Raw genomic sequence first — 27,722 nt, 5'->3', positions numbered from 1 at the left:
GGGAGAAGATTCTGCTTTTCTGGGAGTCTGTCCCATCCTCCAGGCAGTGAGACACAGCCTTTTTTAAACTCTTTTTTTTTTTTTGGGGGGGGGGGCGGGGATGTGGCCAAAACTCTCCTGGAATGTTCCAGGCTTGGAATATAATCAAATTCTTGAATATTTTATTATTTATAATAAAATAATAAAGCTCTTCCACGTAAATTAAATTACAGGTATCTCATGTTCATGCCTTTGGGGTTCATCACTTTTTTGTTTGTGAAATTCAATCCAATGACGCCTAATAATAATAATAATAATAATAATTATTGTTATTGTTATTATTGTTATTATTATTATTATTATTATTATTATTATTATTATTATTATTATTATTATTATTATTATTATAGATTATCTATCAAGCAGGAAATCAATCCCTGTCTCCTGGGCAGTCACTGGACGTCAGTCACTTTATAAAAATCCTTTTTTTTTTTTTTAATAAACATATGATTAGAGTCTAAGTAAATCTGAATTAACAGCTGAGCTGATGTGAAGCAGCTCTGGCTGTTGGGGGTGATTTCTACAGCTCCAGCCTGGGCTGGAACAGATCCAGGATTTGGGAGCAGCTCCTTGCCATGGAAACCCCTCCCCACCTGCCAGCCCTGGCTGGGTTTTTTTCAGGCAGGCTCTGAGTTTGAGGTGCTGTCCCCTCAAAATTTCAGCCCATGGGGTGCAGCCCCAAGCTTCCCAAAAAATCCTGTCTGCACGTGGAGAACATGGAGAAAATTGCTTGTGCAGAGTGAAGCTTTTGGCATGGAGCTGGTGGAAGAGAAGTAATTAAATGAAATATTAGGAAGAAATTGAGGGTTTGGCACAGGGTGCCCAGAGCAGCTGTGGCTGCCCCTGGATCCCTGGCAGTGCCCAAGGCCAGGCTGGATGGGTTTGGGGCACCCTGGGATGGTGCCCCTGCCATGGCAGGGCTGGGATGGGATGATTTTAAGGTCCCTTCCAACACAAAGCAGTTTGAGATTCTGGGATATTGGCACAGAAATGTGCTCAAATCCCAGCACAGATCCCAGCATCCATCAGGGCTCTTCCTCCCAGCTCCTGAAGGGAGGTTTGGCTCCAGGAGCTGCTGGCTGCCCTGCAGGAGTGAGAACACCAATTTTGGGCTGGGTGGGAGCAGAGGAGCTCCCTGAGCCTCTCTGGAGGAGCTTTGGGAGCTTTTTGACACAACCTCAGTGTCAGAGCCTGCCAATGGTGATCCTGCACTGGGGCCTGACTGTGTGAGAGCACTGCAGTCACGTTTTGGCTTGGGCTGACTTAATCCAGTTAATTAATTAATATTCCTCGGAACCCATTCCAAGGGAACTGAGCCTTGGCTCAGCTCTGCATCCACCGGGGGCTGAGATCAGACTCGTGTCCCCAGAGAAGCTCCGGGTGATGAGTGCTCACCCCCAGCTCTGCCCTGTCCCTCCCCTCACTGCCTTGTCCCCAAGAGCCACCAACACCGGGCACAGGGTGGCACCAGGGCCTTCTGCTGCATCTTTTCCCCACTGGAGAGCGAATTTCCACGAGATTTTCCATCCTGCTTGTGCTTGATTGCAGGTGCCATCCCCTCCTCCTGTTCTGCTGCTGCAGAGTGAGATGGGAAGAGCAGGACCAGGAGGGAAATGAGCTCCCAGTGAGCTCCCAGTGAGCTCCCAGTAAACTCCCAGTGAGCTCCCAGTGAACTCCCAGTGAACTCCCAGCCCAGTTTGTCCCTCCCTGGCAGCTGGGCTTTGCTCTGGGATGCCCGGGAAGGGCTGGATTGGCAGCTGGGTGGGTGCCAGAGCAATTTCACATCCCCACAGCTCCCAGGGGTGTCCCCCTCCTTTCCCTCCTGTCCCTCTTTTCTGCTCCTTCCTCTCCCACAGCGCTGCTCTTCATGCCAGATTTTGGGAAGTGAACCCAAAACAAGGCAGAAATCCAGATGTTGGGAGAAATCCCACTCTGCAGGGATGAAGAGGATTTTCAGGAGATTCTGGGGAGGCGAGGACAGGAACTCCCACAGCAGCAGCTGACCCGGGGACACCCCTTTGTCCCTATTTTTATATATTTTTTTTTTCTATCAGCCAAACCTTGTTTGAGGGCAAGGAAAAGGGGAAGAGCTCGTTTCCCTAAATCCCCCAGGAATGGCAGCTGCGGTTTGGCAGGGATTGGGCTGGGAATGTCTGCGAGAGCCCAGCGGTGCCTGCGAGGCTGCTCGAGGTTCCGACCTTTAGCCCGGAGAGCAGGAAATGTTAACGAGCTCTTAATTAACCCCGAGCTCCTCTCACACCCACACCCCGCACTCCTGCACAGGTTTGGGACAGAGGTTGTTGGCAGCATTTCGGCCACTCAAGAAAAAAAATAAAAAATAAATGTGAGCAGAGCAAAATTTGGTGGAATTTTTAGCTGCTGTGGCATCACCTGCTGAATTCCACAGGCAAGAGCCTTCCTGCCAAAAAATAAATCACCAGAGGTCCAGCAGGATTTACAGAGTGTCCAAGAGAGACTTCCCCAAGTGTCCCTCAGGCTGTTGTACCTTTCCAGGTGGAAATAGAGGAAGATCAAGGGATTTCCAGTTGGAGAGGAATTTAGAGAGAGAAGGACTCATCACAAAAGTCGTTTGTGCCAGTTTTTAGGGCAGGCTTGGAAAGAATTTGAGAACAAAGCAGCTCATGCCTGGGAGTTTATCAAAACAGCAGCAAGAAGATTTTAGAGGAAAATCTGTCAAACCCAGCAAAGGATCTTAAAGGAGGAATTCAGATGATGCAGGAAGAAGGCAGGACAGGGACAAATAATCCCCAAATCTTCTGGGGTATCAAATAAACTCCCAAAATAGGGGTGGGGCAGGCAAAGAAGCCAGGGATGGCTCTGAAGGTGCCAGGTTTGGCTCCTCTTGGATGCATCCCTGCCCTTCAGGTGCTCTGCCCCAGCACAGCCACCACCAGAGCAAAGCTCATCCTCCTGCCTCATCATGAGATAAAAACGACAAAACCCATCTGATGGGTCAGAGAAATCCGTGAGAGTCATCTAGGAATTAATGAAATCCTTCCCAAAGCACTGGAGGAATGGGTTTTTTTAAACCTGATTAATATTGTAGGAATACTTTGGGATCAAGCCTGGCTTAAATCTCAGATGGGGTAAGAAAAAAAATCGTGCTGCTATTAAACAATCAGCTGCAAGGAGCTGAGAGTGTCCCAGGGAGGATTAAACCCCAAAACCAGCCCAGAAATCCTGCAAGATGTAATATTGATAACCAATGTGGGTTTATACTCTTGTGTGGCCCCAGTGCCACAGTCAGAGCAGGTACAAAAGAAAAGAAAAAAAACCCAAACAAAACAGCAAAAGAAAACAACCACCCCATAAGCAGAGCACGGAGGGAGTTTGGTTATGTAAGGATTTATTCTTCCTTCCTCAAAACCCATCTGCTGCTCAGGAGCTCATTTCTGTGTGTTCATCCTGATTCCTGCACTGCTTTCCAAGAGTCTCCAGGGCCAAATGTGGAGTCTTTTCAATTTCCCTCCCCTCTCCTGCAGTGTGACAGGAATTGCTGGCACTTGTGCTGCTCCCTGCACTTGTCCCCAGTGCTGTGGAGAGAGGACACTCTTGTGCCAGTTTTCCTGCTTCTTTCCTGCCTTTTTCCTCCCAGTTTCCTGCCTGAATTCCTCCCAGTTTCCTACCTCTCTTCTCCCAGTTTTCCTGCCTGTTTCCTCACAGTTTTCCTGCCTTTCCTGCCAGTTTTACTCCCGGTTTCCTGCATGTTTCTTGCCCCTATTCTTCCAGTTTTCCTGCTTCTTTCCTGCCTGTTTCCTCCCAGTTTCCTGCCTGTTTTCCTCCCAGTTTCCTGCCTCTTTCCTGCCATTTTCCTGCCTCTTTTCTACCAGTTTTTCTGCTTCTTTCCTGCCTGTTTCCTCCCAGTTTTCCTGCCCGTTTCCTCCCAGTTTTCCTGCCTCTTTTCTCCCAGCTTTTCCACTTCTTTCCTGCCTGTTTCTCTGTTTCTTCCCAGTTTTCCCTCACAGTTTTCCTGCCTCTTTCCTGCCTTTCTTCTCCCAGTTTTCCTGCCTGTTTCCCACTAGTTTCCTCCCAGTTTTCCTGCCTGTTTCCCTGCCTGTTTCCTACCAGTTTCTTGCCTCTCTTTTCCCAGTTTTCCTGCCTGCTTCCCACCTGTTTCCTCCAGGTTTTCCTGCCTCTTTCCTGCCTGTTTCCTACGAGTTTCCTGCCTCTCTTCTCCCAGTTTTCCTGCTTATTTCCCTGCCTGTTTTCTCCCAGTTTTCCTGCCTCTTTCCCACCTGTTTCCTCCCAGTTTCCCTGATTCTTTCCTCCCAATTTTCCTGCCTTTCCCTGCCTCTTTCCTGCCCGTTTCCCTCAGTGAGGAGCTGTCACTGCTGGCACAGCCCACGGGAGCTGGGGAGCTCTGGGCATCTTCACTGGCACCCCCTGGCACCTTCTAATCGAGGACAAGACAGGGACAGGGAGATGCCACCCACCCCCTGGCACCCAGCTGTCCTTCCACATGTCCCTGGCACTGGCACGTGGGGTTTCAGCAGCTGGGTGCTTGGAAGGGTTTGTGTTTTCTGCCCCATCTTCAGCAGTTCACTCTGCCTGCCCTCTCCATGCCCACTGAGATGTTTGCCCTGTGCCAGGGACACTCAGGTGACAGCAGAGGTGACAGCTCCAGGACTGCCCCCATTCCCGATGCCACCTCAGCACAAGAAGGTTCAGATCCCTACTGGGAATTATTTTTAGCTCATTATTCCCCATCCAGAGTCACTTCCCTGCTGCTCCTCTGCCTCTTCTCCCTTCTCCCAGGACAAGGTGAGCTCTCAGGGCAGGGCCAGCAGCCCTGCAGGAATTCCACACCTGTTCCAGGTGTTTCCATCCCAACAAACCCCAGTGCAGAGATGGAGAATTTATTTAAGCCCCTGCAGCTACAGTTGGTGACTCCTGGCTCAGCCTCAGCCCCTGCTCCTCCTCCTCCCATACATATTCATGAGCCCAATTATCACTGAACAAGCAGGTTGCTGTGCAAATAAATGATTTTTAATCTAAATTACCCAGTTTACACACTCCCCCCAGCTCTGCTTTGCAGAACAGCTGGTGTTTACCAACTCCTCATTACCCATCCAGGCAACACCAGGAGATGCAGCCCAGAGAGGAGCAGCCACCTCTGAGATAAGCTGAGCTCCAGGTTTATCTTTGCCTCAGCCTCTCTGCTCCTCCACATCAGGTCTCTCTCATCCAGCCCAGTTTGCACCATGAAGGAACGATGAAAAAAATGTCTGCTGATAACAACTGTTATTGTTGGGTGCTGCATTTCTGCAGAAAAGAGTCATTTCCATGAAAATCCAAATAAATCCAGCTCTCTGTATTTCCATTTATCAGCATTTCCTTTCTCCTGATTCCACGGGAGGCTCACAGCAGAGCTCAGATGATGCAAGAATTATTCCTGTCGTGGTATTTCCACTGTCCAAGAATGAACATATGTGAGAGAAATCCAGCCCCTCGTTATTCCAGGCCTTAAATGCTCCCCTGAGGCATCAAACAAACACAGGGTCACAGTCCCAGCGCTGGAGTTACATCAGCACTGGGAGTGCTGGTGCCTGCAAGGTCAAACTGGGGAAGGACTGGAGCCCCCAAACCCAACAGGGGGTGTTCCTGCAGCTCTGGGAAGGAAGGTGCTGCTCTGAGCAGCACATGCTGCTGCACGTGGCTCCCACCAGGCCTATTTATTTCCAGCCTGTGTGGCTGCAGGGAGGAAGGAAAACTCCTGGCCTGGGCACAGAACAGGCGGTCACACGTGGCTCAGGAAGGAGTCACAAGCCAGGGCACTCCTGGTGTCACAGGAGATTTGATCCATCCCTTCCCTTTCCCCTATTTTTGCCTCTGGCTGGTGGTCGATGCTTTCTGCAGGATCATTCCTGTGTTCCCACATTCCTTCCTTCTCCTCCTGGAGCCTTCTCCTGGAGCAGCAGCACAGCCCTGGCCAGGCTCTGCACCCCTCAGCACCCCCAAGGTGCTGTGTCCCAAAGAATTCCCCAGGAATGAGGGACAACATCCCATCCTGGACACGGTGGAGGACGACAGGAGCTACAGGAGCTGAGCCACCACCCACTGACCTTCTCTGGCACAAAGTCCCTAAATTTCTCTGTCCATAGAACTGGAGGGATGGAATATCCTCATGTCTCCTTGGGCACCTTGGTACACACGAACAACAGCTTTAAATTTCACTGTATTATGAATTTTAATTAGCCCCGGCCACCCTGAGTTCTCATCCCAGCATGTGGGAGCGGGCAGGCAGATGAGGAAGAGGGAAAATGATCTTTTATAGGATGCTCCCAAGGAGGAAGAGTTTTTTCCCCCCACAGGCACCACAGAATTCGTTTTTCTGTGATTTAAGGAGGACACATTTGGTTTCCAAGCAGCTCCAGAGTCTTGCAAATCAGAACATCTCTGACTCCTGGAGCTGGGCTGAGTTAGGCCAGCTCAGACACTGAGCTTTTGTGTTTAAACCAGAGCCATCCCAGCTCCTCCCCACAACCTGACTTCTAATTGTCCATCTCCCTCCTGGCACAAAGATATGCTTTTCCCCCTGGTGTGAAAAGATCCAGAGAATGTCGAGGGGCTGGAATTGTCCTTAAAAACCATCTAGACCGAAAGAAAAACTGCAGAAAATATCCTGCCCTGGCGTGGTGAGCACCAACCACCTTCACTAAGCTCAGTGGGGTGGGGCAGGAAGATTTTGGGGAGCCCTGAGCTCGCTGGATTTCATCCACAATGAAGATTTCCCTCCTCTGGGCTGGGGTCGGAGGCTGCTCGGTAAACAAGCAGTAAATAATCATTGCCCCGGTGACAAACGCCTCGAAGGGATTGGAAGAGGAAGCTGAACTCGGCGTTTGCAGAGAGCAGGGAGGAAATAAATATTCTGCATTTAACAACCCCAGGCAGGGCAGCACGGGCAGAGAACTGCGAGCAAGGTCTGGCTGTGAAGCCCCAGATGGCCACTGGTTGCCAAAGCAAAGAGATCAGCTGGGAAAATCGCTCCTTTTTCTCTGTGCTCCATCCCGGAGTGAGAGCCCAGCCCGGGGTTTGCAGGGAAGCCGCTCTCGCTGCAAAAATGAGCATTTATTGCTCTCTGGTGGCCATCTCAGAGCTGCACATTCCTGCTCTGTGCCCGGGAGAACCACTCGTGTAGGAAAACGTCTCTAAGATCATCGAGCCCGACCATTAAATCGTGTCCCCAAATGTCCCATCTACCTTTAGACACCTCCAGGGATGGGGATACAGCACCTCCCCATTCCGGTGCTCTTTTCCTGTGCTCCTGCTCTAGATCCAGAGGTTGGATGGCAGGGCTGGGGCTCTGCCTCCCCCTGAGTTTTTTTTCTGCCCCCAGATAAGGCTGCACCAGTCCCTTTATTCCTCCTCACTTCCCTAATTCCGTCTCTTCACTGCCAAAAGCTTTGGCGGTGCTTTTTACAGGAGAGGGGGGTGGCAGAGATGTCATCACAAACCTCATGGGGCAGATGAGGATTAAAACCAGGCATAAATAAAAGAGTTGTTGTTTCAAACACGTTTGGGTCGGGTTGAGCTGCTCCAAGGTGTGGGGACAGGCACATGGCAGCTGTCACCATCCCCATCCTGGGCAGGGAACTTCTGAATCCACTCAGGAACTCAATCCTGCTGCACCACCAGCTCCAGCATCCTGCCCTGGCTGTGCCACCTCCCCTGTGGGGCACACACTGAAAATTCCTGAAAAACGAGGGCAGGGTCCCAAATGCTTGGGGTGAGAAGCCCAAACCCTTCCAGGATGTGCTGCAGGACTCTTCTGTCTCCTGGACCGGTTCTGGAGAGCACACAGACCTGGCACAGATGGCTCCCAGGGTGGCACACGGGTCACACCACGTGGCCACCTTCGCTCAGCCACCGTGGCCGGTCCGTGGCACAGCCTGGCGTGCCCTCAGGTCCCCCTGGGGCTCTGGGGATGGCACCCAGCTTGGCACGGAGCAGGGCTTGCAGCTCCTGGTCTCCCAGCTCAGTGGCTGCAGCGAGGGCCAGCAGGAAGTAGGAGGATGCATCCTGTTCATCCTGAGCAGAAAACAGGGGCAGAGTTAGGAAAGGGCTTCACTGGAACTCATGGGGCAGGAGGGAGCTGGGGCAGAGCCTGGAGGTTCCAGGCAGGACCCAGGGACACCCAATTTCACTGGAATGGTGCTAAGTGCCAGCACTTCTTTGCCAGTTTCTTAGGTTGCAATACAGGACATGACCAAAAGTATGAAATCTGTTAAAGCAGCTGGAGCAGTGATCCTGATCTCTGTGGGGATCTCTGCTGTTCATGTTCCAGCTGTTCACCCAGCTGTGGCAGTGATCCTGATCTCTGTGGGGATCTCTGCTGTTCATGTTCCAGCTGTTCACCCAGCTGTTGCAGTGTTCTTTATCTTTCCCATCCTTATCTCCAGGGGAGATATCTTCTGTTCATGGGCCATCTGTTAAAATCCAGGTTATCTTTTTTTATCTTCCCCACAGCCCATCCTCCCTCCAGGAGATCTCTCCTGTCCATGGCCATGCAGTCCCAGGGCAGGGCTGATCAAATTCCATCATCCCATTGGGAGATGCTCCAGCCAGGGCAGGAGCCGAGCATTTCCTACCCAGATCAAAGGGGAGATTTGGAACAGCAGAGCAGCCTTTTCCCACTGGATCCCAGAGGAAAACCAGAGCCTTGCACATCATCCCTGCAGCTTTGGAGGAAAACTGCACCTTGTGCAGGAGCCCTGCTCCAGCAGAACCACATCTGTCACTGCAGGAGGATGCAGCCACCATGGAATGGGACTGCACCAACCCTGACTGACTGACAGGGGCACCTTGGATTCTCACTCTGCCCCTGCTCTGGGTTTGTTCTCTGCAATACTGCATTGCTATTTTAATGTTCCTGTTATTCCTATTCCCATATCTTTACCTGAGTGCCCCTTAATTTCAAGCTTATTATAATTTAGAGAGAAGGGGTTTACATTCTCCATTTTAAAAAGAGGCTCCTGCCTTTCTTGGCAGACACCTGTCTTTCAAACCAAGACACCCAATTACCTTCCCCCCTTCAAAACCAGATGTGACCTCCACCCTCAGCTCTCCCTCCAAGCAGCTCCAAGTGGGAAGGCTCCTTCTCACCTTGAGCTTGTGCAGGGTGAGGTTGCCCAGGTGCCAGTAGAGCTTGCAGTAATACAGGGCCTCTGCTGAGCTCTGCAGCACGGGGGGACGCAGGGCCAGAGTCTTCAGGTAGCAATCCTCAGCCATCTCATACATGTGCAGCAGGTCATAGGCTGTGGCCAGGCGGTGGAAGGCAACCAGCTCCTGCAGCTGGTCCCCTGGGAAAGAGAGGAAAAGGTGGAATCAATCAGATCCTGTCATGGATCTCCTGGAAAATAGATGAGTGGAATCAAGCAGGTCCTGTCATAGATCTCCTGGAAAAGAGAGGGGTGGAATCAACCAGATCCAGCAGCTGATCCCATGGAAAATAGAGGGGTGGAATCAATCAGCTCCTGCCGTGGATCTGGAAAAGGCTGTGTGGAATCAGTCAGGTCCTAAAATGCATCTGGAAAAGTGTGTGGAATCAACCAGGTCCTGCCATGGATCTCCTGGAAAAGAGAGGGGTGGAATCAGCCAGATCCTGCAGCTGATCCCCTGGAAAAGAGAGGAAAAGGTGGAATCAACCAGATCCAGCAGCTGATCCCATGGAAAATGGAGAGGTGGAATCAACCAGGTCCTGCCATGGATCTAGAGAAGGTTGTGTAGAATGAACCAGGTCCTACAATGGATGTTCTGGAAAAGAGAGAGGTGGAATCAACCAGCTCCTACAATGGATCTCCTGGAAATGTTGCTGATCCAGCTCAATCCGCCCCCAACCCTGCTGAGCCACTTGGGATGCATTTTCTCAGCAGCTTGGGGGCATGGATACCTCCAAGAGAAACCAGAGCCATGGGCAGGGCTGTTGATGCCACAGCTGGACAGATTGGCCCAGCAGTATCACTCAGCCAGGGGAATTTTTGGGTGCTGGAAGGGGCTGGTACAAGACTGGTCCCATCCCAGAAATTTCAGCTGGCGTTTTGCCCACCCAAACTATTTCTGTAAGGGGAAGGGGTGAGGATTTTAGCAGAAGCAGGGCAGAGAGGAACTGCTCAGTCTTCAGCTTCCACCAGACTTCCTGTGCTCTGGGGTAACGAAACCCCTCTGCTGAAAAAAAGGGAAGTGGCCTTAAAAAGATGTCCTGACTTTGGGTAAGAAGAGATCCAGCAGAGTTAGCAAAGCAGGAGATCCCCTTTTCACATGGATATTGATCTCACCCACAAGATTCAGTGGCTCCCAATGCCCTGTGGTTGAAAATCACCCACTGACCAGTAACTCCCAGTAAGTTTTGGGTGTAAATCACTCACCAACCCTGAGGCTGAGCCTGGCTGCCAGCGTGGCAAACTCCAGAGCCTTCTCGTAGCCCTGCAGGCTGATCTGCAGCTCGGCCAGTTTGTTGAAGAGCCTCAGCTCTGTCTGGGTGGCCTTGAGTTTCCTGGCCAAGGGCACAGCACCTCCCTAAGGAGAGAGAATGGTGAGTCCAGGGCTCCTGGAGGGATCAGCACTGCCTGAGAGGGGTGACAGAGCAACAGGACAAAGGCAGGGGATGGGCACTGCAGGTTTAGGTTTTAGTCTCTTCTTTCCCTTGAAAGTGAGTTTTAAATCCCAAAGCATGGCTCTCAAAGCCTGAGCCTCACATCTCTGCCCCTCCTTGGGTGCCTGGAACTCTGACTGGGTGCACCCAGGAGTGACCATCTCACACTTAACACCACCAGGATTTGTCATGGAAGGAGTAATTCCCAATCCCAAATGATCTCTGGGGTTTTTTGCAAAGCTGTGCTCCAGGCCTCCCACTCTGGCACTCTCAGGATCACCCCATCCCTCTCCACCCTCCATCCTTTTGGTCTTCCCTGGGGAAAAGCCCCCTCAGCCACCACCCTGTGGGGACACAGGGACAGAGATGCTCAGAGGGTTCCATACCCTGTAAAACTCCACAGCTCTGGCCCTGTCCCGGCTGCCATTAAAGAAGGTGTCCCCTGCTTTCTCATAAAGGTCCATGGCCAAGGAGAAGTTGTCCCCTTTCAGGGCAGTCTGGATACCTGCCTGGAAGGAAAAAGGAGCTGGAGTGACATTTGGAAAGGCAGAGACATTGGTGAGATTAAATGAACCCCAGATTTCAGGAGCTGCTCTTCCACTTTGCAGCTCAGCTGATAAAATAATGCTGGAGGTGGAGAGATGCCAGAAGTCTTCAGCTCCAAGGACTTCCCTGGCACTTATCCCTTATTTATGGATATTTCAATAGGAACTGGTCACTTGGCACCTCCAGCTTCCTTTGGCACTCCTACCTCACTTTCTGACTCAATGAATTAATTTCTTTTCACCCCAAAATCCTCTAAACTCCGTGGATGGAGAGAAAGAGAGGAAATTCAGAACCTGAGGGTAAGGCAAGAGCTCCTCCTTCCAGCAGGAGTGCTGGAAGTGCTCAGAACTTTCCCTTCCAGGTTTTCCAGCCCCAAAAGTCTGTGATGGGAATGCATGGGACATCTCCAGCCACCTCCTCCATACCTGGAAGTACATTTCCACCAGCTCATCCTCCTGTAGAAGATAATAGAGTTTTCCTGCCTGCAGCCAGGCCTCTGCTGCCCTCGCAGCCTCCTCGAGGTCGATGAAGATCCTCAGGCACTGCTTGGTGCAGTCCAGGGATTGTCTCAAAGCCCTGGGATGGAAGCAGGCAAAAAAGTCACTTCAGAGGAGTCACAGGACACTCTCAGCTGTCCCCATGGCACTGACCCCCTGCCCTCTCCTCCTGTTGTTACCAAAGTTTGGGGACAAAAGGACATTGTCAGTTCTGAGCAGTGTCCTGGTGGGATCATGGAAGTCTCCATGCTTTTAATGCTCAGGATTTAATGGTCATTTGGCCACCTTAGGACAATTCAGGACACCAGTGGTCCCACTCAGGCTGCTCCTCACCCCTGTGTGATAAGGAGGGGCTCATCCAGGTCACCCACAAACCCAATTTGCCTCCCTGAGCCGAGTCCCAAAGTCACTCCCAGCTCCACATGGGAGCACAGGCAGGGACTGCTTGTACTTACATATCCCAGACAGCACCTGGCACCCAAAGCCACACCTTTGGTGTTTGTCCCTTGTGCAGCCATGGAGAGATCTCTGGCTACATGCCCAAGCCCCTTTTCCAGCCCCTGGTCACTGGAGGACACAGGGACAGGCAGTGGGATGAGCTGTGGGGAAGGGAGAGCCAGCAGTGTCCAGGGCAGTTTGTTTGCTTGGTGTCTCTCCTGCTGGCAGCCAGGCTCCAGCTGTCCTGGAAGCCCAGGGAATGGGGTGCTTTGTGATCCTAAATAGCCCCTAAATAGCACTTTGTGATCCTAAATAGCACCGTTCACATGACAGGCATCTGCTCCCTAAATACCTTCCCCCTGCATTCACCGTGACCTGGCTGGGGAGGTGAACACCCAGCTGGGGACAGCCCTGCCCATTTGTCCTTCTGGCAGTGGCAACTGGCTCTGCACATCTTTGTCCTGATTGCCTTCAAGGTCTGTGACCTGTCCCAGCCCTCTCCTCTCCTCTCCTCTCCTCTCCTCTCCTCTCCTCTCCTCTCCTCTCCTCTCCTCTCCTCTCCTCTCCTCTCCTCTCCTCTCCTCTCCTCTCCTCTCCTCTCCTCTCCTCTCCTCTCCTCTCCTCTCCTCTCCTCTCCTCTCCTCTCCTCTCCTCTCCTCTCCTCCCTTCCCCTCCCCTCTCCTCTCCTCCAGTCCCACTCAGGTGTCAGGCAGGAGATTAAAGGTGAGCTAATACCAGGTTTTAAGCAGCTCCTGTGGGTCCAAAGTCCCCCCCTGGGGACAATATCACAGCAGATAGAGGAAGGGCAGCCTTGGCAGCCTGAGGCTGGAACCAAAGTTACTCCGAGAGCAGATAAGGAGCCTGTTCTTACTGGGGAGTGGTGATTAATCATTGGGATGAGCTTCCAAAGGAAGCAATGAATTCCCTGTACTCTGCTGAAGGCTGGATGTGTCCTGGAAAACTGTGTTTGGCCAGACTCCAGCTGTGTCTGGGACAACGTTAGCCCAGCTCTGGTTGACATTGAGCTTCTGGGCCAGCTCATAAATCTCAGAGCAGTAAAGGAGCCACCACACCCCTTCCCACCCTGCTCAAGCCACTGCACTCTGGCAGCATCCAGCAGCCCCAGGCACTCACTCAGGTGTGCCCAAAGCCTGGTAGAGCTGGCTGAGGGCCTGCCTGGCATTGCCCTCCAGCTCCCTGTCCTGCAGCTGCCGTGCCAAGGATGCCCAGTGCTCGTGGTAGGTGATGCAGGCCTGCAGGTCGGGGCACACTCTGCTGTAGAAATGGCACAGGCGCTCCGTGACGTGCAGCTGACCTGTGTGGCACAGGGAAAGGGACAAGGACAGGTCAGGGAATAGCTGGTACGGGGAAAGGGACAAGGACAGGTCAGGGGACAGCTGGCACGGGGAAAGGGACAAGGACAGGTCAGGGGACAGCTGGCAGGGTGGAACACTGCCCTGCTGCCCTCTCCACTCACTCCTCAGGTTCTGCCACTTCAGGCCAAACCCCAGCGCCAGCTCATAGCAGAGTTTGGCATCTTCCATCCTCTGCCTGTCCACCATGGCCTGTGCCAGCCACAGCAGCACCTGTGCCAGCTCCATGTCCAGCTCTTGGTGTCCCTGGAGCTCAGCAAAGAGCCTCACTGCCCACAGCAGGTAGAGCTCGGCCAGCTGGGTGGCCCCACACGACAGGCTCAGCTGGCCCAGGTTCGCCAGGGCCACCGCCTGGTTCCTCCTGCTCCCCATCTCCTTGGCCTTGTGCAGGGCCCTCAGGAAGTTCTCTGCGGCCTCCTGAATCCTCCCCTCACCGCTGAGGGCCATGGCTAGGAGATTGTGCACGGCCCCACCCTGGGTTTTGCTGGCCATGCTCTGCAGGATGGCCCTGGCCAGGCCCGGCTGCTGCTGCAGCAAATGCAGCCACCCCAAGGACAGCGAGGACTCAAAAGCCTCCTCCTCCCCCAGCAGCCTGCCCAGAGCTGCAGCCCTGGCTGCGTAACAAACAGCCCCATGCAGCAGCCCGTGCTGCAGGAACATCCTGGACAGGACAGCACACAGAGTCCGCTGCATGGGCACGGCCCTGCTGTCGCAGCAGAACTGCAGTGCTTGCTTCAGGTACAAACAAGCCACTGCCGGGATGCTGCTCCTGTGCAGCTGCTTCCCCAGGAGCTTGGAAGCGTTTTGGAGGATGAAGCCAGCTCTCCAGATGGGGGTGGGTGTCCCCTTGGTGCTGCCGGGAACAAAGGACCTGACAGAGGCCAGCGCGAGGTTGGGCAGGCACTTCTTGTCATAGAGGTAGCCCAAGGTGGCGGCGGCATCCAGGGGCCCAGAACGGGTGCCTGAGCCCAGCCAGGTGATGCTGAGACATTGGAGATGCTCCAAAAAGGGCAGCACCTCCTCGATTCTGCCCAGCTGCAGAAAGAGTTGGACAATGAGGAAGCAGACCCGGGCCTCCAGCGGGGCATTGCCCGCAGCGATGGATTCCCTCAGGATGTACATCAGCAGCTCCAGCTCGTTCTCCCAGCTGAAGGAGCGGCCAGGCAGGCACACGAGCAAGGTCACTGTCTTCCCCAGCAGGGAGGAGAATTTGTGCTTCATGTTCTGCTTCAGGTAGATGGAGGCGAGGCTCACGTGCAGGGCTGCCAGCAGGGGCAGGTCCCCAAAACCCCTGTCCAGGACACTCATGGCTTCCTCAAAGTACACCCGAGCCTGGGAGAGCTTCACCTTTTTGATGCAGAGTTTACCCAAGAGGAAACAGAGCCTGACGTGGGCCCAAACTGAACGAGTCCTCTTGGCCCAGTTGCGGGAAGTCTCAAGGTACAGGACCAGCTCATCCTCATCAGAGAAACCATAAAAAGTGGAGTGGAGAAAGGAAAAGCTGAGATCATAAAAACTTTGAAAACTGGGCACGAAACTGTCTTGGTTGAGGAAGGTCAGCATGGGGTCAAAGACATCAGCATCATCCATGTGGCCAGCGTTGAGGTCGATGAAGAATTTGGGATAATCCAAATCGTCCAGCTTGTCCAGGAGAACATCTTCCAGCGTGGCAGGGGCTGTTTCACTGCCTGGGCTGGACAGCTCCGAGGTGCTGCTGGTAGCCCAGTCATTGATTTCCTCCCAAGACTGGAGCACTTGGATTTCCTTACTGCCATGGGGAGCAGCCTCTGGAAAGGACAGGGAAACCACAGTGGGGTCGGGAAGAAATTCTTCCCTGTGGCTGCTCCATCCCTGGAAGTGTCCAAGGGCAGGTTGGAAAAGGTTTGGAGAAACCTGGGCTAGTGGAAGGTGTCCCTGCCCATGGCAGGGGTGGGGCTGGATGACCTTTAAGGTTCCTCCCAATCTAAACCATTCCTCGATGTTTTCTCATGTCCAAATTCACCCTCAGAATTCACCAAAGCCTCCCCCTCTGTCCCCTCCTCACACTCACCTGGTGGCACTTGTGGGAACGCAGCTGTGGGTTCAAAACCAGCTGTACAAAGAGACAAACAGAAAACAAAACCCCAAATCCTTGGTCGGTGTCAATGTGCAGAGATCAGCTGAAGTCCCAAAGCCACCCAGGCAGAACAGAGAAGCTGAGAGCCCCCAGAAACTCTGACCTGGTCCTACAAGCCAGGCTCAGTGGAGAGAGCATCTGCCAGGGTGAATCCCAGCTCAGGAGCTGCCCTGGGAGCACAGAAGGTCCCTACAAATTCCAGCATGGCAGGGTCACCTCCTGAGGACACCACCAGCCTCCATCACCAGGCTGAGCATGGGGTTGGTGCTACCTCCACCCCAAAAGTTGCATTCTCTGCATTCCCATGATCCTGGGGCTCTCCAGACACTGCCTGGGTCTCCCTGGGGATGCAGGGAGTGGGATATGAGGGGAGGGGACACTCACCCAGCCTGTACACAGAGGTGATGTCAGTGTGTGCCAGCTCCCCCAGGAGGGTGACAAAGTGCTGCTCGTCACCATTGCAGGGCACATGCAGGACTGGGGACTTCTCCTCTTCGCTCAGAAACACGAAACCCTTTCCCCTGGGGTGGGGCAGGAGAAAAGAGTCAGTGTGTCCCCAAGCCCTGGCACTGCAGCTGGCCTGTGGGGTGGGGTGGGATGGGATAATGGGATGGGATAATGAGATGGATGGGATGTCTTCCCATCCCTTCTCTTCCTCCCACCACACCAGTGCTGTTGCAGATGAACACAGGATTTTGGACACCTTCTCCATCCAGGTTCTCCATGAAGGACCAGAAAGGTACCAGACAAAAGGACCTATTGGTCTTTTTTGGAGTCCAGAAGCCACAGGATACCTCCTCATCTGCTCTGTCCCTTCTGGAGTGTCAGAGAAAAGTGCTACAACTCACCTTGAGCGACTCTGAGAGAGGAAAGCCCAGCAGAGCTTGGTTAAAACCTTGTCCTGCTACACAAACTCTTGGAGAAGCTTTTTGGGATGGGCATCAAATGGAAGCCACCAGCAGAGACAACTGCCTGAGTCAGGGTGGGATTTATCCCCCTCCCTCCCTGGACAGTCTTGCTGTGTCCTTGGGAAGGTTTGGAATTCTGCTCTGTGCCAGTGGCTGGTCTGCCTCCACATCCAGGGCCAGGAGGAAGGAAAGCAGGATTTGGTTTCCTCAGCAGGGAATGCTCTCCCCACCCTTGCCAGGCTCCCAGCCCCTCAGAGCTACAAACTGAAGACATTTGTAGGACAAACTGAAGCCAGCTCAGCCCAGGGCTGGATCTGTTCCTCTCCAAGATCACCTGGGGCAGGTGAAATACAATTTCTTTGTCTGGGCTGCAGCAGAGCCTGGCCAAGGCTTCTGCTCACCCATCAAACCCACCCTCTGTGAAGCTCCTGCAAAGAAAATCGCTGTCCTAAGCTCTCACCCAGCCTTTGGGGTGGGATTCAGAGCTTCCTTTCTCTTTTCTCCAGAATTTAATTTAAATAAACTCACAGAGGTTCAGAAGCCTCAGGATTTACGTGCTGGGTGGGAACGAAGCCAATGGTGCCGGTGCTGAGGGATTTCCCCACAAACCAGGGCAGTCCAGGGATGAAGAACCCGATGATTTCTATGGGGTCTCCTTTGGAGAAGCTCAGCTCATCCCACGCTGCTCCTCTGTGGTCCTTGGTGGCGATGCACCTGCCTTTGACTGGGAAACCAAGGCAAAAAAAAAGGGAATTTCAGCGGGATCCCTGCTAAAACTTCCTCACCAGGAAAGATCTGGAGAGGTCTGATTCCAGCTGGAGAGGGCTGCCTCTCTCCTCCCTAAGATTTATTGTGATCTTGGATCCAGCTCTGTGCCATTTCTCCTTGAGAAGAGGATTATAATACAAAATAAAAGAGGAATGGAGCTGCAGCTTGGAGGGTGACTGGAAAAACGGATTTTCACAGGCACTGCCCTATCTCAACTCTGCCAGGAGTGAAATCTTGGACAGGGCAAATGTCCCTACATGACAAAGTCCCACCTGCAGGGAGCTCCTGTGTCCAGCTTGCTCTGAACTGGACTGGACTGGGGTAAAGGGCTGGCTGGTGGGCACAGGTTTCGTGTGAACCTCATGATTTGAAACCTCCCTCCTGAAAGAATTCAAAGAAATATAAAATTGAAGTAGGACAGGGGAAACCCAGTGGCAGAAAGGTGTCACCAGCAGCTCTCTGTGCTCCTCAGAACGTGGTTTGCAAGTTCTGATCTGTGTTCCAGAGAGCCCAAGCATTCCCTTGGAGCCCCTGCAGTGGGCTCAGGCCCAGAACAACAAATGGATTTGTGGTCATTTGTGGCCAAACCCAGGTTGTGAGCTGTGCCCAGCCCTGGGACAGGAAGGGGATGTACTGAGTCTTTACTGTTGCCAAATTCTAAATCAGGTAAATATACAGTTACCTGGGGGGGAGGCAGGGGTAGGAATAGAAATCACACATTTGATTTAAAATAATTTGAGTTTCTCTAGAGCAGTTTTGAGTGTCATAGTTCAGGAAGGTGGTTTGGCAGTGTATAATTCCTGGGATATTAATAAAATAAGGAATATGCTCATATTAACTGGACAAGGAGCATTACAGGTAACATGCAGCTGAGGGGCATCATCAGTAATTGTATTTCCTGGGTGCAGCTCTGTGGTATCTGAACAGATCTAAGCAGATTTTGTGTTGTGTGTGTGGTTGACCTTGCACAGGGGTCACTCACCAATGGCCTGAGAGCTCGTCCCACTGATCTCCTGGGAGACCCCAAAACTCACAGCATAATTCTTCAGGAACCACCTGCAAGGCAAAAGGGACCCTCACTGCTCCTCTGTGAGCACTCCTGACCCCAGACCAGCCCCAGGGATGGGGTCACACCACAGGGGAAGAGCAGGATACATTTGCCATCTTTAAGGAAGATTTCTCCAAGCAAAAGGTTCAGCCAGGTGATCAATGTGAAGCCCCACTTTAATTGGCATTGCCTAAATTTTTTCAGCCACTTCTTCATCTGTCAGAGATAACTACAGTAGGACCCACAGCTGGTCTGTGGGTTAGAGAGGGTTAATGAATGAGGTTTGTTTTAAGAAGTATTCTCTGACCAAGGTTGTTGGCCTGGAGACCAAGAAGAGAAGAAGAAGAAGAAACCTGCAGCTGTGGAAAGTATTTTTAGAAAAGTTTTATGGAAAACAGAGGCGTGGATGGTTTTACATCAATGATTGTTATGTTGACTAATTGTAACCAATGAAGAAAGTGTGAACTGTGTAGAGGGTATAAAAGGCAGTGAGCTGTTGTAATAAACAGGTATTAGCCTTGTGAAATGTAGTGTGTGTATTTGTGTGTCACACCCGCCTCTACAGTGACAGATAACCTCAGGTATGACCTAAATCAATATCTTACAAAAACCCCATCTGAAGCAGGAGCATGTCCCTGCTGTGTGCCACTGACAGCACCTGCACTGATTCCAGTCTTCATGCCTAGTGTGGATCCTCCTGGAAATATCCTCATGGAATTGTGAGGCCCTTTGCCAGAGGCAAGAGGAGTTTCCCAGCCAGTTTTGGTGCCAGTCATGTCTCAGGATCAGGAAAGAATCCTGGTTTGAGGCCTTTAATTCCCCACTTACTGGTAAAAGGGTTGAGCTATTGGCTGCAGAGCTGTCACGGGCACCACCCCTCGCTGTCCTGTCAGCAGGGACATCCCTTCCCATCTGGAATCCTGTCCCACACTCTTCACGTGGATCAGCTCATTCCTGCAGAGCTGCAGACCCTCCTCTCCCTCCTGCTCTGACTTCCAGGCACCAGGCACTGCCCTGGAGAAAAAATTCCCTGCAGAGATAAAGAGTCAGAGATTGGATCAGTGATCAGTGATCCAGCACAGCCCTGCTGCAGGATTTCCAGGAATTCCCTCATGTGCATTCCCATCACACCTTCCTGGAGGAGCAGGTCCATGTAGATGGTGGCCAGGTGCTCTTCATCCATGGTGACCCTGAGCTCAGTGTCCTCCACCAGGGCACAGTCCAGCCAGAAGTCCTGGGCAAAGAGCAGCTGCTCCAGGCAGGACCCCACGTACCCTGAGAAAACAAGAGGGGGATCAGGATCCTTCCCTGGGCAGCAGGAAAGGCCATGGGGATTTCCAAAGCTCAGGTAAAAGCTTCTAATTTTGTCTCCAAAATTTCCCAAAAGGAATCCTCCTGATCCTCATCGATCCAAGCAGAGATTTCATAAACAACGGATTGCAAAGTTCTCTAATTCATATTCTCACATTTAAAACTAGTTGTATATTAAATGTGCTAACTACTAGATAGACTTCCATGTGGCTGCTTTGAATTAGATATCCTGTTTCTACATCATTGTTAAGATTTCTTTTAGGCTAAAAGTGTTTCCAAAGCTTAAATATGAAAAGTAATAGAAAATAGAGGGGGATAAGTATTCCTACTTGAAAAGATTTTTTTCTTGGTTTTTGCTAATTTCTTTGCATTTGCCTTTGGAGAAAAAACAAACCAAAACTGTTTCCACTATGCACACATATACAACAGGAGAACTATTTAAGGAAAGTACCTTACTTTAATTAATACTGTCTTTTCAACATCATTCTTTATCAGAGATTGAACAGGGAGATATACCCATTTTTAATTCAGATCTGATACTGTTTGCTCCATAAGGTACTGAGCTGCTGCCATTAGTTAATCAGGACTTTGGGACCTGATTTTCAAAGATGGCTGATAAAAAGCAATAAAGGTTTATCTTCAGCTTGATTCTGCAAAGCTTTGCCTCCAACGAAGAGGGCAGTTTTTAGTAAATTGCAATTTTAGTTTTACTAAATTGCAATTTAATAACTGAACGTTACAGTTCTGGAGTGTCAGGCAAAGAGAAGACACACAAGGTCTGTTTAGACCTTGGGAACGTTACCTAAAGTCAGATACGTGGAAAACTTCCAGACTTCCTCCAGGGTTTTGAAGGTGAGGAGGAAGCGATCCTCGTGTGCCTGCGTGCAGACCAGCCTGGCTGACAGCTCCTGCACGTGGGACACAAAGCAGCATCAAGGGATGGTCCTTGAAATCCAGCAGGGAAGGAGAGTTCAGTCCAGGCATCCTCTCTGTAGCTGGGATTTGTTCCTATAAAACCCAGCTTGAGAACTCTGTGCCTGTCCAGAGCTGTCACCTCCAGCAGGGACACGGATTTGGTGATCCCAGCCCTGGGAATTCCTGGATATTTAGGCTCAGATCCCCCAAAACAGCACAAGGCTCAGCTTTGCCTCTCACTTGCCATCAGTTCATCCCTCCCCATCATTCCAGACCTTTCCAGAGTCCTCTGAGGAACTCCTCAGCTGGGTTTGGTACCCCAGCACACTTCCCACCATTCCAGCAGCATCCCAGCACCTGGCACGGGGTTTTTACCTTGAACAGGGCACAGACACCTCTGTCATCGCTCCCCAGAGCCCACAGCTTCTTCCTGGCAGCTTCCTGGAGCTGGGAATTGCGGCACCGCGAGGAGCGGCTCTCGACAGAGAACGAGAGCGAGATCTCTTGGGAAGGGAAAGAGGAGAATTACAGGGGAGGAGGAGCTCTGTGACACCCAGAGCCACCCCTGCAACCCAGAGGCACCTCTGTCAGCCCACCAGAGCCACCTCTGCAACCCAGAGCCACCCAGAGACACCCCTGCCACCCAGACCCCTGAAACCCAGAGCCACCCAGAGACACCCCTGTCACCCAGAGCCGCCCCTGCCAGCCCACCAGAGCCACCCCTGCCACCCAGAGCCACCCAGAGCCACCTCTGCCGGTCTACCAGAGCCACCTCTGCCACCCAGAGCCACCCAGAGACATCCAGAGCCACCCCTGCCACCCAGAGGCACCTCTGCCAGCCACCAGAGCCTCCAGCCTGTGATGCTCAAACCACACAACCCAGCCCATCCTCATCCTTCAGGCAGAGAAGAGACCCCAGGCAGTGCAGGAAATCTGTGAGATTCCCCCGGGCACACCCTTACCTGGTGGAAAGGTGTCCCTGAGAGGCAGCAGGGCCACAGAGGGGCCAGGGGAGCCGTGTCCTGCCTCGGGAGTGGGGCTGCTCTGCTCTGCCAGCCCAGCCTTCCCTGGAGAGGAGGGGACACAGCAGAGAAATGCTGGGAAATGCTCTGGAAGAGCTCTCGGATGTCCAGGAGCAGCTGAGAGCTCCTGGGAGCACAGCCCTGCACATGGGGATGTGTGAATCTGGGACCACCCCAAAGTCTGCTGAAAGGTTGGAGAGACCCATGGGATTGATGGGGTCTAACTCCATCATTCCCTCGATTTTGTTTTTTTTCCCAGTGCTGGAGTGGCTCTGGAATGAGGGGATTTTCCCTCCTTTCTCCTGGCCAGACCCTCAGATGAGCAGATCTGGTAAAAGGGTCAAACCCCAACAGAGATTTTTTATTTTTTTTTTTTCTTTGGAAGAGGCCTCCCCAGCACAGGAGAAGAAAGGCCTTGTAAAACTCTTTGTTCAAAAATTTGAAAATCAAAATGAGATTTTCTCCCTTGCCTGCTCTGCTGCGTATCCAAAATCCAAGCAGCATTCTCCCTGCTCCACACATCATCAACTATTGCCATAAAGGATTCAGGACCTGCAACTTGAGCTGCTAATTACGTTAATGAAAGCTGAGGCACACAAAACTCTTCCTGCTCCTCCACAGCTGCATTGGCTGTGGAGGGATAACCAGATTAAACCCCAATTTTTATCAGTGATCAGATTGGATTTGTAAGATGAGCAGGTACCTGGAAATGTGGAGCTGGAATGTGCAGCAGCTTTTTAAAGTCACTTCTTTCACCAGAACTCTGCTCTACAGTTCTTTTTATTGAGCCAGCTTTGCCAGTCACACAAATAAATTGGTATTTGCTAAGTCAATCAAATAAAGTGGTATTTGCATGCAGAAACAGAATTCTTATTTAGAGAAATAGAATTCTTATTTAGAGAAATAGAATTCATATGTAGAGCCAGCAATTAGAAAAGAACAGCCCCAGGCTAAACAGGTCATGAATAAGTTTTGCTTTGAAAAAAAAAGGGTCTACATTTAACAAACAAAGCCTTAACATTTCTTGTGGCAGCTCCATCCTTTGCACATGAGGGAAATGGAGAAGGGAAGTGAAAGGAGGCGGAGGCAGAACAAAATCTGAGCCAGCTCCTGCCATTGCTCCACTCCTCCCTGTCCTCCTCTTGTCCCTGTGTCCTGGCAGGGCCTGGGGATGGATCCCTGGTGCCATTCCCTGGGAATGGGGATGGTGATGGGGAGGGGGATGGATCCCTGGTGCCATTCCCTGGGGATGGGGATGGTGATGGGGAGGGGGATGGATCCCTGGTGCTATTTCCTGGAGATGTAGATGGATCCCTGATGCCATTCTCTGAGGATGGGGATGTGTCCCTGGTGCCATTCCCTGGGGGTGGGGATGGTTCCCTGATGCCATTCTCTGGGGATGTGTCCCTGGTGCCATTCCCTGGGGAAGGTTCCCTGGTGCCATTCCCTGGGGATGGTTCCCTGGTGCCATTCTCTGGTGGTGGGTCCCTGGTACCATTCCCTGGGGGTGGGGATGGGTACCTGATGCCATTCCCTGGAGATGGAGATGGTTCCCTGGTGCCATTCCCTGTGGATGTGTCCCTGGTGCCGAGGTCGTGTCCCACCACCATTGTCCCCGGTGCCAGCGGGGCAGGAGCTCGGGGGAGCGGGGCCAGCAGGACTCACACTCCTCACCTGGGGAACACAGAGGGTGGGCAGAGGAATCCAGATCCCTGGCAAGATTCTCCCATCCTGAGAGGTGTCCAGGGGATGTGTCACAGGAGGTGGCAGGTGGGTCCCTGCCCGTGCCAGCAGCAGGACAGAGCCTGTCCATGGGTCCCCAGAGGCAGGAAGGAGCCAGGGCTCGCTCTGGTTGCTCTCATGGGTTCAGTGTTTATTTTCATTTGAGCCAGGCTCAGAAAGGGAACTGGGAGATGTTTTTTTCAAGGGACCAATTGAAACTGCAGCTGGAGAGTTGTTCCCAGTCGTGCCAGTGACTCACTGACCTCTTCTGTGCCAAAATCTTTTGTAACAGTGGGCAGGAAAGAGCTCCAGCCCCCAGCCAGTGCAGGTCCCAGCACTCAGGGCTGCACTCCTGGCTCCAGGGCTGCCTGCTCAGGGCACCTTCTGGTCCTGGCCCTGTTGGGGACACGTGGCCACAGTGGCTGGCCCTGAGCCACGTCCCTCCTCCAGCTCATTGGAACAGGAACAGTGCCCTGGGGGATGCCAGCACCCCATGGGCTGTTCCTGGGGGGCTCCTGGGCAGGGAGGGTGGCCAAAAAACCAACAGCATGGGAATAAACCAACCCTCGACTCATCCTGTCCCCTCCCTGGTCAAAGGGGACACTCCTTACACACCCTAATCCTAGAGGAGGGAGCACCAGGAGCCATCCCAGAAAAGGCAAGTAGCCAGAGGGGCCAGTGCCCAGTGCCAGAGTGTCCCCAAGGGTCCCATCCCATGGAAGGAGCCAGCCACAGCTCCTGCAGCCCCACTGGCACCTTACCTGTGCATCCCAGTGCCAGGTCCTGGTGCCAGGGGGTCCCCAGGCAGCAGCCCATGCGTGCAGTGACACAGCAGAGGGCTGGCAGGGGGCTGGCAGGGGGCTGGCAGGGGGCTGGCAGGGGCAGGGCTGCTCGCTGCCCGCCCGGCACCGTGGCTGGGCACGGCCACAATGCACAATGTCCCCTTTGAGAGGGCACTGGCACGGCGGGGGCGGCGGGCACGGGCTCAGGGGAGGGCTGGGGTTGGAGTCACAGCATCAGGGAGGGTTGGAAAGGCCTTTAAGGGCATCGGGTCTGGGCACAGACCTGATACTGCCAAGGCCACCATTGAATCATGTCCCTAAGTGCCACATCTGTCTTATAAATGGGGACTCCACCATGCCCTGGACGGGCTGTGCCTGTGCTTGACAAGCCTTTACATGGAGAAAGTTTTCATAATATCCAACCCAAACCCTCCCTGGTGCAACCTGAGACCATTTTCTCTCATCCTGTGCCTTTTTTCCTGGGAGCTGTCCCCTCCTGTCAGGGAGTTGTGCACGGCCACAAGGTTCCCCTTGAGCCTCCTTTTCTCCAGGCTGCCTTCGCCTCGGGGAGGGCAGTGCCCATCCCACATGGCACATTCCTGGCATTGCTCCTCGCTCTGCCAAGCCTGCCCCAGCTCCCAGCTGCTCCCTCCGAGCTGATCTCCCCCAGTTCCAAAGGCAGAGCTGCTCCTGACACATCCCTTACCTGTGGGGATATCCAGCATCCTCCATCCGGGGCTGCCTGTGATCCTGGACCTCCTCCCTGCCCGATGCTTTTCCCTTGGCACCGTGGGGGCAGCTGGCAGCACCACGGGCATCTCTGCCACCTACATCCAGGTGAGTTCCTGCAGCCCCAGGCACTGTGGGCACCCCCAGGGCTCAGATCCAACACCAGCAGGAATGGGTTGGCTGCTGTGCAGGATCCCTCGGGCATCCCAGGGTGAGGATGAGCCTCATTCCCTCCTCACTCACACCCTCAGAGCTTCCCCAGCCCTCAGGGTCACGATTTGGGATGGCTGGGCTGGCTCACTGTGCTGGGGGTGGTCTGCAAGGCATCTTCGGGCAACAGCAACACAGCCCCTGCAAGATAAAACCAGAAAGGTTTAGGGAGAGAACTTACAGGTTGGGAGGGGTTTTAGGGATGGATTTTTACTCCAGCAACCAGGCAGTGCCACCACTGCAGGGATTTGTGTGCTGGGGCTGCTCCAGGAGCATCTCTGGCTCTCCCAGGCTGCATCCCAAGCCATGGCAGTGCCTTGAACTTCTCCAGAGTAAGGAATAATTAATCCAGGGAGTGATTTGGGTCAGGTTGGATGAGGCTCTGAGCACACTGGTGCAGTAGAAGGTTCCTGCCCATCAACAGAAGTAAATTTTAAAGTGTTTTAAACCCAAACCTGGTGGTGTCTATGATTCCATGACCCAGAGAGGGAATTTCTCACCAGACAATTCCCATGCCTGGCACAATTGCAGTGGCCCTGAGGAGTACCCGGCTCTGGGCATGGCAGGATGGAACCCACCTGCACGGAGCTGGCTGGGAATTTCCACACAAAAGTGAAACCAAACCAAAAACCTCTGCGGGGAGAGAGAGATGCTCGTCCACAGTCAGAGGAGACTGCAGGAGTGGGGATTCCTCATCCAATTCCTCATCCAGATCTCCAAATGTTGGGATTGCCTGGAGAAGGGAGCATCCTCTCCATCCTCCTGCTGAGCCCCAGGGGTCAGGGCGTTCTCCAGGCTGGGCTTTGCACTCAGAGCTGTGGGGCTGCAGGAAGGGGAGCACTCACCAACCCTGGGAAGTTTAAAAAATTCCCCCAGCTGAGCTGGGGGTGCTCTGAAGGAATCAGGAATCAGGAATCAGAGGGGGAATGCAGCCTGCCTGTGCTCAGAACACACAGATGGGATTTTGTGATGGATTCGGGCACATCTTTACACAAGAGGTGTCGCTGCTTTGCTCTCATGCTGTCCAGGAGGTCAGAGCTCGAGCAGAGCAGTGTTTTTATACAAAGCTTTTTTGCTCTCATTAGAAGATTCTTGGTTTTAGCAGTTCCTGCTCACCAATTAGCATCAATTTCTTCTACACAGGGGAAATTTTTTATTTTTTTTTAAATCAACAAAATAGGGATTTAATTTTTTTTAAACACAAATGTCTTCCTTTGAGGTTGTGAAATGTCTTTTTATTTTTGAGTCTGCCTTGACAACTTAGCAACCAAGCCCATCCCTGTACAAGCACAAGTGTCACCTCCTGCTTGACCCGAACTGGAATTTGCCTTTTGGCCAGCGAGCTGAAAACCTGTCACTCCACTTCCTACCTTTCTGCTTCCCAAAAAAACCTGGCTGTCCCCTGGAGAGCCCTCAACGCTGCTGCTGCAGCCTGGCCTCCCTGGAAAATAATATTTCCTGGGATCTCAGCCTGTTCCAGAGGGAATTCTCTGCCTGTGCCAGCTCTCCAGGGGCTCTGCTCCCTTTGCAGTCCCAGTGCCAGCCGGCCACGCTTCCCTGCCCAGGGCATGGAATGGGATGAGAGTGGCTCTGCAGGCACCCCCGGCTTGGAGACAGAGCTGTCACAGACCCTGAAGGGCTGAAACCCAGTCCTGGCACCAAATCCCCCTTCCCAACCCCAGCTCCAACCTCTCCTGTCGGTTCCCAAAGGACCCAAACCCAGTGACAACCCTGCCACAGCCTCTAAAAAAAAACCCCAAACTCCTCTTCCCAGCCTGGAATTCCAGAGGCTCTGGATCTCTGAGCCACCTGCCACCAGTGTTTGCTCAGCCGGGACAAAGGGCACAGCCAAGGGACAAACAGCGCTGTACTGACCTGCTCCCAGCTCCGCTTCCCTCCCGGCCAATTCCTGCATGGAATTGATGGAATTCCAGCCTCTCCAAGCCCCGAGGGAACGCTGCACTGCCGGGATGGAGCTGCCAGGGCTGCGGACGTGTTCGTGCCCAGCGCTGCCACTCCCTCACACGAGGGAAGGAATTCCTTCCAAGGGCTCCTTATCATCCTGGGAACCTCCTCTTCCCAGAAGAGCTCAAGGAGTTACCCAGGGCTGTGTTATAAACAGGAGACCGGAATTCCCAGGCGCCTCCTTCGCCTGGAAACAATTCCAGGGAAGGTTTTCCATGGGCACTCTGTGCCCGTCCCAGCCTCCAACTCTCCCGGTTCCAGGCTCTCCTGGTCTCACCTGTGTCCTGCTCGCAGCCTCTTGGAGCTGGGGGGAACCTTGTGTCCTCACCGTGCGACACCAAAATCCCGGGAGAAGCATTCCCTCCGGGAATTCCAGCTCCGAATCCCTGTTCTTCCCTGCCAAAACGCGAATACAGGCTCGCACAACAAGAGATCTGTGGACCCAGCAGTATTTGTGCATCCCGGCTAAAGTCCGCGGCAGAGGGAATCACAGGGAATTTTTTCCTCTTGGAAACAATGGAATAGTCAACATCAAGCTTTCCAGATATTTCTGTTTCTTTCTGAAGTCGCCCATTCCTTGGCACGTTCAAAAACGAAGCCTCGTGGCTTTTCAGCTTATTATTTCAAACTGAGGCTGAAAGCAAAGCAAAGGAAGTCAGCCCAGAGCCGGCTTCGCTGGAGGAAAAAGCAAACAAAAAAAAAAAAAAAAAAAAAAGAAAAA

At 52.8% G+C, this 27,722-nt stretch overlaps 1 protein-coding gene and 1 long non-coding RNA gene across 10 annotated transcripts; one reads left to right on the top strand and one right to left on the bottom strand.

Moving 5' to 3' along the window:
* Nucleotides 1–5,024: 5,024 nt before the first annotated feature.
* On the bottom strand, nt 5,025–27,640 carry SH3TC2 (SH3 domain and tetratricopeptide repeats 2). 9 transcript variants are annotated; one of them, XM_088173493.1, is made up of 18 exons: nt 27,279–27,640; nt 24,804–25,177; nt 23,115–23,267; nt 21,534–21,638; nt 20,947–21,074; nt 20,459–20,564; nt 19,477–19,620; nt 19,174–19,375; nt 18,280–18,353; nt 17,058–17,253; nt 16,006–16,142; nt 15,556–15,597; nt 13,267–15,292; nt 11,623–11,773; nt 11,038–11,160; nt 10,425–10,575; nt 9,163–9,359; nt 5,025–8,088 (listed from the first exon to the last, which is right to left on the bottom strand). In XM_088173493.1, the coding sequence occupies exons 2-18, from the start codon at nt 24,913–24,915 to the stop codon at nt 7,897–7,899; spliced, it is 4,239 nt and encodes a 1,412-aa protein (XP_088029619.1). In that variant the 5' UTR covers nt 24,916–25,177; nt 27,279–27,640; the 3' UTR covers nt 5,025–7,896. The 9 variants fall into 9 exon arrangements, 8 of the variants coding, with proteins under 8 accessions (XP_088029619.1, XP_088029620.1, XP_088029626.1 ...); XM_088173494.1 differs by lacking the exon at nt 27,279–27,640 and adding an exon at nt 26,912–27,027; XM_088173500.1 differs by lacking the exons at nt 24,804–25,177; nt 27,279–27,640 and adding an exon at nt 24,077–24,142 and having other exon boundaries at nt 13,267–13,447; nt 13,610–15,292.
* On the top strand, nt 24,723–27,722 carry LOC148221946 (uncharacterized). The gene is made up of 2 exons (XR_015806940.1): nt 24,723–24,934; nt 26,811–27,722. It is a non-coding gene; the product is annotated as an uncharacterized LOC148221946 (long non-coding RNA).

The sequence above is a fragment of the Sturnus vulgaris genome, chromosome 15, assembly GCF_052056855.1.
Source record: "Sturnus vulgaris isolate bStuVul1 chromosome 15, bStuVul1.hap1, whole genome shotgun sequence".
Lineage (NCBI taxonomy): Eukaryota > Metazoa > Chordata > Aves > Passeriformes > Sturnidae > Sturnus > Sturnus vulgaris.
Note: the sequence above shows the minus strand (reverse complement) of the source record. Positions and strands in the feature narration are given on the sequence as shown.

What these genes read in the sequence shown, in the direction of transcription:
- SH3TC2 (XM_088173492.1), bottom strand. Translation starts at nt 23,406, where the DNA reads ATGGACAGGCTCTGTCCTGCTGCTGGCACGGGCAGGGACCCACCTGCC. An exon ending in CACCTCTGTGTACAGGCTGG is followed by an intron (nt 15,598 to 16,005) that starts GTGAGTGTCCCC and finishes CTCTTTGTACAG; the next exon opens with CTGGTTTTGAACCCACAGCT. An exon ending in CAGGCTCAGCCTCAGGGTTG is followed by an intron (nt 9,360 to 10,424) that starts GTGAGTGATTTA and finishes TCTCTTTCCCAG; the next exon opens with GGGACCAGCTGCAGGAGCTG.